Below are 10,023 nucleotides of genomic sequence, written 5' to 3'. Positions count from 1 at the left end.
TATAGAAGAATAGAATAGAATTACTATTACTGTATGACTGATGTTATAAATTTACTTACAAAGTTATTTGTACACCTCTACGTAACGTTAATATCTTGTCTGATCCGGATATTTGATTTGAGTGACTTGTTTCCTTGGCCTGAAGACAAAACAGATCTAATGAATACAGGTTTATTTTTAGACTAAGATATGTGTGGTTAGGTACTACGTATTTATGATCCCTAAAATAAATATTTTGTTATTGGTTTAAGGACATAGTTTTTGACCATTAATGGAACAATTTCCTGTATTTTTCGATTCTCCTAGCGATTCACGTAACTATGTTGTAAATAATATCTACTTATACTTTAAAAACTTCTTGTTAAGGTTTGAAAAACCATTCTTAAATATATAATTTATTCTTTATATACACTTTGAATACTTATTGTGTTTTGCTTCCTAATGGTTGCTTGCTAGTGTGCATTTCGGTTATTAGGTCTTAAGAATTCTTTTTCTTAGTAGTAGTATTAAATTTTAAAGTTGTCTATAAATTATGAATGTAATAAATACATATTATGCAAATGCTAGTTTGCCCAGTTGCACAAACAATCGTATAATCACCACTTTACATTTTGAGTCACACATTGACAGCAAGTGTAGTTTTTGCAACTTGGTAAACGGAATTAGGTATTGTTATGTTCCCCAGTGTTAAACCCACCAAATGAGGTTAAACATGCAAAGCTCAACACATATTGCACTGCTATAGAGAACCTGACTGACAGATGCACTGGACAGCTTCCTTGGATTCGAATGTAAGGACGCAAATTAAAAAAATATCTAATTTGTTGTGTATGAAGTTAAGAAGGTAGTAGTTATATACATATAGGGTGACTGCTGTAGTTATTGGCCATTCTTAACCTTTTGGACGCCAATGACCGATATATCAATTTCAATTCAATCTTTGGGTAATATGGCTCCATCGATACTGTCGATGATTTCGCCAACGTCAAAGTGGATCCCACGTGGGATCGAATTAATATTATTTGTAATAAAATTCAGCCAGTGTACGGTATAAAAGTATATAATTATGGCCTCTAGGGCTCTAGCCAGCCACGTTTAGAGGTAGAAATACCAAAATAAATGCTCTAGAGCACGACGTTGTTCGGTAGTTGGGTTCTCAGTTCTTGTAAAGCGATAGCTGGACTTTACAAGAACCCGCGTGGGCTACCCGGCGTTGACGCCAGAATGGTGGTTAAACGCGTTTCATGATTATTTTTTCATTATCTGCACACTTCCACATTAGTTTACTGCATAATACGCTATCAATATTACACTTTAAACAATATTAATAAGCAAAAACAAAGAAATGAATCACGAGGCGATGTTACCAAGATGGCGGTCGACGAATAACCTCCGATATATCAATTAATCGGTCACAGACCACACAGTTTTGACACTTCAATGATGTGGCGTCTGAGGCGCTTTTGTGTTTGACATGGCGTGGAAAAGGTTAACAATAAGGCTTCAATAGGCATGTTTCTTTCTGATTTGTTAGGAGTGGCCAATAACTGTAGCAGTCACCCTACCACGCGCTCTCTGTAGTGGGCTGTTGTCAGTTTTTGACCCCATTGTTTCTTTTTCATATTATTTGGAATCGAACCTTTCACTGTCACATATTTGTGACTGTATAAAATAAACCTTAATGCATTGCATCAAAGTTAAAATTGTAAAGCCAGATATATGTATGTGTCAGCCAAAGGGTATAAAGGTATTTCACTACTTTAACATATTTATAGGTGTAATAAAATGTGACTTGAGATTTGTTCGTTTTATTTTTTATTGTCGTGATTTTATTTTTCAAAACTTATTTATTTACAACACTACAAGTGTCTTAGATTGTGAAGGGTTTCTGCCCTTGCCCTAAACGCTCCAAATATTGGTTACAACACAAACTATAAACTTAGTGGTCAGCCTTCCTGTCGTCAGTTTATAATTTTACTAGCGAGATTGTCAACTGACAAGTGTTTACAATTTTACAGTGACATACATATAATGTTAGAGCAGATTACTCTAACTAAAGGTCCCAAAGCAAGGAAGTGGGTTTCTTTGCCACATATTCATAGTAATTGTTACTAAATTGTGGCTCAGGGTGAACTAAAAACTAATTACACTGGTGCATTACCTGCCTGTTTCCTCAAAGAGTTCCTAATTTGCTCAGTGACATGGAACTTTGGCCCATGTCCTGGAATTACCCAATTTGCAACCTCGACAACTTTGAGTCTGTTCTTCATTTGCTGCACCGGGTCATCGCTGCCAGCTTCCAGCCAAACATTTGGATTATCTATGTCTTCATAATTTTCAAACAGGTCACCTAAAATGATGATTAGTTTAACAATATATTTTTCATTACACAGTGAGTATAAAAAATCCTGTACATTCTGAAGCTTCAAAAAATAAAGCTTGAGAATTCAGCATGTGAAGCTGATTCCATGTCTGTGGTATACAGATACCACACCGCTAATGTATACAGTGGATCCTCTCCTCTTGGACCCTATACTATTGATACAGATCAATAGTATAGGGTCCAAGAGGAGAGGATCCACTGTATACATTAGCGGTCGGCAAACCTTTTAGCAGCCAAGGCCCGCATAGTAGTTAACGGAGTTGACGTGTGCCGCACTTTGTTAATATTTATGACTTTATCAGATATTATTGTCAATATTACATACAAAATAGCCGGGGAGGCTAACGGGCCGCAAGTGAGAGGTTTGTGGGCCTCATGTTACCGACCACTGGTATATAGATGGTAATAACATGTTACATTTTCAAGCATATTAAGTATTAAGACACAATAAGAAGTTAAAAAATATTATTTACATACCACAGATTGCTATAACTCTTCCCTCTGCAGTTGTGACAAGCACTGTGACACATGACAATGTATGTCCAGGGGTTGGGACGACTTTAACACTATCATTTATAGTATACTCTACCCCTGAAAAATATGACAGTAATATTAAAACACGGAAATTCACTCTACAATAATCAAGGTGAAAATCCGACGTATTTTATAAAAAATAAATATATTACCTTTATCAAAGGGATGCATGTAGTACTGTTCTCTGAAAGACACACTGAAGCCAACTATGTGTTTTGCATTGAGGAACAAATTGTTATTTCCTATGTGATCCGAGTGACCATGTGTGCTCACAACATAGTTTATATCATCTGGGGACACATTGTGTTTCTGTAAGGCTAAGGAAAACAAGAGACATACGGTTTATGTATGTTTGTTCAAAATGAATTAATAGCAATAATCTTTCTCTATTCATTCTCTTTATAGTAAAATATACAAGTAGGTAGTAATATTATTTATATGTTTAGGAATGGTACTAACGGGTATTCTAATTAACAAGCATGAAATAATTAAATAACCAGTGGTAATTTTCTGAGTGTCCCAAGCGGTCATGGTATCAACAACAACATTGTGTGTGCCTGTGATTAATGTGCAGCTACAGTTGGCTGTCATTTGATCTTTGCCGGTCATTTTGGAATATCCTTCGTATAGGACTGTAACTTCACTCATTTTTCATAGAAATTACTTAATATACACTTATTATTTTTACCGACACTAATCAAGCGTTAATGTTTAATGTAATGTAATGATTAAAATGTCATTCCATTCATTCCAAGAACAAGCACAGATCAGATATCCATATAAACCACTTTTGATCATTGTTTTTATTTTAAAATATTTCTCGGTATTTAGCTATACCTCCAAAACTTAACTTAATATCAGCAGTTGTAGGTAATAAAAATGATTTATTGAGAGAAATCAGTCTTCGAGAAGTATTAATATCCTTAATTATGAATTTAGTGTATTTTATGTAGAAAATTAAAAAGAAATTATTGTTTCTGAACGATTGCGGCCTGCGACAGGCCGACAGCGTCAACAAATGTCAGTAGCCCGCCCCGCCCCCCTGTCCCTGTATCCTACCTGCGACATATTCAGCTGTCTCCGCCGGTTATTTTTAGGTTAAATTCTAAAATAAATTCAAGAAAGCAGCAGTGGTACTCACATGTATGTAGGTTATTTTAACATTTTCAACGTGCGCATATTCTCTTTATTTAAGAAAATTGCGCATTTGGTAGTGTTATACGACTCGTGCCCTAAATGTATTTGTATGTATAAGTGTTCTTTGTTTACTCAGGGTTATGAAACAATAAGAGAGATTCTGTCGCCTGCTGAGCGCCAGATTAAACTGAACCATGTCAGGCGACGTACAACCAAGGAAGCGTAAGGATAAGAAGAGGAAAAAAGGTGAGGTTAAGGAATTTTAAACTTGTTACTGTTATTTTATATTGGCATTTTTCTAATAGTTGTATTATTTGTATTAAAGATGATTTGGGAGTAGAAGAGCCGCGCGGAACGGCGGCGGCGCTTGGCGAGGGGGATGTGTTTATGCACTCGCAGCATGACCATGGCACTGGGGGGCACTGGTGTGCCAAAATCATATTCTTCTCGCTCCTCTTTGTGTTGATTGGGCTCATTGGACTAATTATACTGGAAAACCGTGGCCTGTCTGAATGTAAGTAATATGATTCCTGTATTATTAAGTTTGATTGCATTTTTTTACCTTGCAATCTTGTTAGTAGCATATTTTGTTCCTTTTTATTTTGTAAAGCAATTCAACTGAGTATTTGTGTTCTTTAATATGCCAGTGAGACATATTTTGAAATTTGATTAGAATAGTAGAATAATACCGCTTATTGGGTATCTTCACTGGGTTGGGTCTTTTAACCCCCTACGGCAGTGAACATGTTAAAAACTTTTTTATGTTTACAAATATATATGTTTAAATGTTTAACCCTTTTCCTGCTTTTGCTAGACTTAAGTCAAGTCATGATTATTACTATATTAATGTATTGATAATGATATGTTTATGAAATCATCATGTATATCATCATCAATATCATATAATAATAAAACTTACTTATTAGTGCTGCCGCTTCCTTAGTAGTTACTCACATATCTCCATGAAGGACTACAAAGATTCTCACTTTTTTTACAATAAAAAAAGTAGCTTAATGGACTTGAGCTTTGGATATTACTTTTTACTATCTATCTATTATTTACTATCTTAACTTTTGTGTATTTGTAATAACTTAATAAAATAATACTTTCTTTCATGCAGTGGAAGCAAATTCAGTACAATCCCAATACTCTGGTGTGCTAGAAGGTTGGCTAGAAGATGCTCCAGAGGATGACCACCATGACGAACACACACTGGATCTAAAGCATCACGTAAGTATTGTAATCATCAGTACGATCTCAACAGTAAAATCAAATTAATTTTGTAAAGGGCTCATTGTTTTAGGTAGATTTGTAGAGCTTTATCTAATGTAATTTTAACATGAAATTATTTGCATTTATATAAGATTTTCAGTTTTTTAGGTGGTTATTTATATTCAATTTTCATATTCCGGACTTATAAATAATCCATACATAAGTAGGCACATATACACTATATATTTTATAGCATTAACATACACAAATCCAGACAAAAAAAGAAGTAAAACAAGGAAGGCAAACATACAGCTTAATTAAATTTAGGTTTCACAGTATTGTTATATGTTGTGTACAAAAATTTCAATTAGGATGATCTTGATGATGACCATGATGAAGAAGCAGATGATGAAGAACATGATGATGATGAAGACCATGATGATGATGAAGACCATGATAATGATGAAGACCATGATGATGATGAAGACCATGATGATGAAGAAGAACATGATGATGATGAAGACCATGATGAGGATGAAGAACATGCTGATGATTATGAAGAAAATTATGGACCTCAAGATGATGATGATGATGAAGGAACTCGAGATGATGAAGAACAAGAAGAGAACGACAGTGCAGAACAGGATTTAGAAGCTAATAATGAGGTGATTAAGTCATTATTTCTAAAACTGATAGATTCAATGAAATTATTGTTTTAAATGTGTTTTTTACTCAAATGTTATCTGAAAATTGTAATCATGAACAACAGGAAGAAGATCTCCCATATAGGAAATATTATCAAGAAGATGCGGCTGATCCTGATGACGAAGATGAAGAGAATAACGAAGATGACCGAGATGATGATGATGATGATGATTTCAAAAACGACGATAATGATGAAGATGAACAATTTAGCAACGAAGTCGAACAAAATGATTTAAATGACGATGAGGATGAAGAAAATAATCAGAGTATTGAACAGGATGATGATGATGATGACCAGGAAGATAATCGTGATAACGGAGATAGCAATGAGGTGCAAAATGATTTGCGAGTGGAAATTGTAGTTTGAGATCTGTAACGTTTTTCGATTGGCACTAACAAAACTTTAAGCTTTTTCTAAAACCGTAACTTCAACAAAACTGTTACATGTTTTGTGATACTGATCTAAATTAAGTAATAATTTAACAGTCTTGGCACTGCTTCTTTTGATAATTTTTTTTATTTTTTATTTACAACTTCTGCTTCACAGTACAAAGTGTGTTTTTATTAATCTTTATTTTTAGGTTTTACGTTTTATTAAGAGTGTAGTGTAAAAGACTTAAATGTGTTTGGCTTATGGTTTCTTAAGTATGATAACACTTTTTTATGAAATGAACGTACCTTTTTTTAGGCCTTAGTGTATATTAATTCAATAATATCTGTAAATGTATTACAAGACAAATCCAAAATAAGGATATTATAATATGTATATTAATAACATTTTAAACTCGTAACACTTTTTTTCAAGTGTCCATATTTTCTTTTAGGTATTTAAGAGTAGGTACACTCTTCACAGATTATGTTTACCACATTTATTTAATCGTATGGCATTAAATCTTATACCTTTAAACGAGCAATTCTTGTTTATTTATTTATTTATATATATATATATATTTCGGCGATCTCAGAAACGGCTCTAACGATTTCGATGAAATTGGTATATGGGGGTTTTCGGGAACAAGAAATCGATCTAGCTAGGTCTTATCTCTGGGAAAACGCAAATTTTTGAGATTTTATGTTTTCCGAGCAAAGCTCGGTCTCCCAGATATTAATCATAACTACATAAATCGAAAATTCATTAGGTATGTCCAAGGTTCTCAGCCATTGAGCTTACGGAGCTTACGAGGTAATGTAAACATATGACCATAGATTATATCACTCACTTTTTATATCTATGCTAACTATTTTACAAATCACACAGAGTCGTGTTGGTTTATTTGTTAACATACTATACACCTATTAAATACAGAGACATGTTTCAGAATATGTAATTCTCATTATTAAGTGACGTCATAACTTTTAGGATGAAGAAGAACACGAGGAAGAAGAGGAAGACACGTCACTAGAAGTGGAGAAGATAGATAAGGAAGCCCCCGAGGACGAGGACCCCATCGATGTCGAGCTGCCCGCCTTGCCTGAGGAAGATGATGATGATGATGATAAGGACCAAGGTATAGATCAGGGATGTTGCGGATGCAGATTTTTTGACATCCGCGGATGCGGATATTTAAAGGCTCACATCTGCGGATGCGGATGTCAAGAGTAGGTACTTAGAAAACGTCAAATATTACATTTTTAGTATTTTTTTATTTAAAAAAAACGAAACGTTTAGTATTTGAGCAAGAATATAGGTGCGTTATATTTAATAAACAGTAACTTGGCCGACTTTTCTGGATCTAGACGATTTCGTTATAGGTAATGACGAAATTACCTAGCACTTACGCCGCCGCTAAGACGTTCCTGTACCGACTTGTTCGACATCCGCATCCGCATAAGCTCCGCATCGATTTTATGCGGATGCGGATGCAGATGCGGATGTTGAAAATAATGCGGAAGTTCCGCGGTTGCGGATGCGGATGCGGATGTTCGCAACATCCCTGGTATAGATTACATATTTTGTCAAAACATGCATATAGTTTTTTGGTTACACCAAAAAATACTTGACTTTTTCGGCCACATCCAATATATAACATTCCATGGAATGGACTAAACATTTTCGTTTTTTGAAATGCTTTTTAAGAATTGTAGGGCTCCGTACATCAAAAGGAAAAAACGGAACACTTATAGGATCACTGTGTAGTCCGTCTATCTGCATGTCAAGACCCTTTATCTCCAGAACGCGTGGAGGTATCGAGTTGAAACTAAAACCATATAATAAGGGCTCATTTAGACGATGCGAGAACTCGCATACGAGTTTCATTACATTGCGGGTTTTGATTGGTCGGTTGAATTGGACGTAACCAACAGTCCGCAATGTAACTAAAATCGCATACGAGTTCGCGCGCCGTCTAAATCAGCCCTAAAGGTGACAGGTCTACTTTAAAAAAAAAAGTATCACTTAATTATTACAGGATCCGTCGAAGATGCAGGCCATGACGCCGACGATGGCGATGACGGAGATGACGGTGACGACGGTGACAACGACGACGACGACACCAACGAACCGGACGACGACTTCCTAGAGGCCGACGATGACGAACCGCCAGTGGAACGCATCACCGCGCCCTCTGGCAAGCCATTCGATGAGGTACGTCCCTTTAACACATTCATTGTCACCCAGCCAAACTCGCCAGGCCACTAAAATTTCTTCATATAAAGGTGTAGTATCAGTATCACGATCCCGACTATCGGGTCGTCCGGCCTGGGAACGAAATCATAAAATACCCGCTAGTCGGGTTTTCGACACTGAATGTGTTCAATCGTAACAAAAGGTGTGTAGTGTGAAATTCAAACAAAAATATGATTGATCTAGAGGCAGACGATGAACGGATTACCTCGCCCTCTAGAAAGCTTATACTGCTAGAGTTGGTTCCGTGTTTTGACCACGTCTCACTTAGGGCCTAGGGTCCATTCGGCAGTCCAACCTCAAAAATTGGCACAGACTCTAGTAAGAAATAACTCTCTGGTGTAACTCAATTTCTGTAAAGTTTATGTAAATCTGTGTTGTGTACAATAAAGTGATAACTACTACTACTAAATATCTGAAAGCAAGAGCTATCCGAACTTCCAAAGCAGAGGCGTAGAGGCCTAGTTTATAGGCCTCATTAGGATTAATTTGGATTTCTCACTATGTTTTCCTTTACCGAAGAGCGACTGGTGAATATCAAATGATGTTTCGTACATTTGTTCCGAAAAAAACATGTGTTAGTACAGCCGGCCGGGATTAAAACTTATCGTTAAGCTACCAGGGGCCCGTTTCTCAAAAGCTTGTAACTTATAATAGTTGTAATTCAAGTGGAAGTCCCTTTCTAACAAAAGCTGTCAAAAAGTGCCATCCACTTGTATTACAAGTTACAAGCTTTTGAGAAACGGGCCTCAGTACTTTTACCGTAGGTGTACGAACATTACAAGCTTGTAAAAATAATACGACGAAATTAAGGAACCTCTTTGATGCTAGTGCTAGAGCCACTTGTCCTTCCTTAGGCTTAGCACGCACTGCGGTTTTTAAAAAGCGGTTCCGCTACCGCAAAAAATGTAACGTACGGCATTCTTAAATCGCAAGTGCGTGCGCTTATAAAGAATGCCGTACGTTACATTTTTTGCGGTAGCGGAACCGCTTTTTAAAAACCGCAGTGCGTGCTAAGCCTTAATGAGGTGATTTTGTGAATCCCATCCCATCCTCGTCGCCAGATTGTTATATTTGTACTTTTATGGATGTAATTAATTAATACACCATCATTTAAACACAAGACCGTTTTATTTCGCAAAATCACAGAATTAACTGAAACACTTCGAACATTGACAACTGTCACAAAAAGCCATAGACTAATCCTATTCATAAACAAAGAGTATTTATTGTTACTACAAGGTAGAGGATGAGCCTTCGTCCGAGAAGCCGACCGACACGCTAGAAGAGGAAGAGGAGTATGAAAAGCGGCAGGAGCAACTCCGCAAAGAGGAAGCAGAGGCCTCGCATAGTGAGTAACATTTTCTTTCTGATTTGTTCACGCTTTGCTATGATAATCTTTAACATAATGCCGTTTTTGTTGGCTCTA

At 36.2% G+C, this 10,023-nt stretch overlaps 2 protein-coding genes across 4 annotated transcripts in view; one reads left to right on the top strand and one right to left on the bottom strand.

Annotated features, from left to right (window-relative positions):
• Positions 1–2,060: 2,060 nt before the first annotated feature.
• LOC134647647 (metallo-beta-lactamase domain-containing protein 1) lies at positions 2,061–3,613 on the bottom strand. The gene is made up of 4 exons (XM_063502002.1): positions 3,415–3,613; positions 3,070–3,234; positions 2,861–2,974; positions 2,061–2,350 (listed from the first exon to the last, which is right to left on the bottom strand). Exons 1-4 carry the CDS (start codon positions 3,563–3,565, stop codon positions 2,145–2,147), a joined length of 636 nt encoding a protein of 211 aa, XP_063358072.1. The 5' UTR covers positions 3,566–3,613; the 3' UTR covers positions 2,061–2,144.
• Positions 3,614–3,964: 351 nt separating this feature from the next.
• Positions 3,965–10,023, top strand: part of LOC134647253 (aspartyl/asparaginyl beta-hydroxylase) — a 48,221-nt gene continuing 42,162 nt past the window's right edge. Inside the window, exons 1-8 of one of the 3 annotated variants that reach the window (XM_063501527.1) lie at positions 4,073–4,300; positions 4,380–4,568; positions 5,175–5,284; positions 5,638–5,931; positions 6,036–6,332; positions 7,332–7,479; positions 8,380–8,555; positions 9,837–9,945. In XM_063501527.1, the coding sequence (XP_063357597.1) occupies positions 4,249–4,300; positions 4,380–4,568; positions 5,175–5,284; positions 5,638–5,931; positions 6,036–6,332; positions 7,332–7,479; positions 8,380–8,555; positions 9,837–9,945 (1,375 nt within the window). In that variant the 5' untranslated portion in view covers positions 4,073–4,248. The other 2 variants (XM_063501525.1, XM_063501526.1) reach the window with 2 other exon arrangements.

Source organism: Cydia amplana, chromosome 4 (assembly GCF_948474715.1).
Source record: "Cydia amplana chromosome 4, ilCydAmpl1.1, whole genome shotgun sequence".
Taxonomy (NCBI): domain Eukaryota; kingdom Metazoa; phylum Arthropoda; class Insecta; order Lepidoptera; family Tortricidae; genus Cydia; species Cydia amplana.
This window is presented reverse-complemented; position numbering and strand designations above follow the sequence as displayed.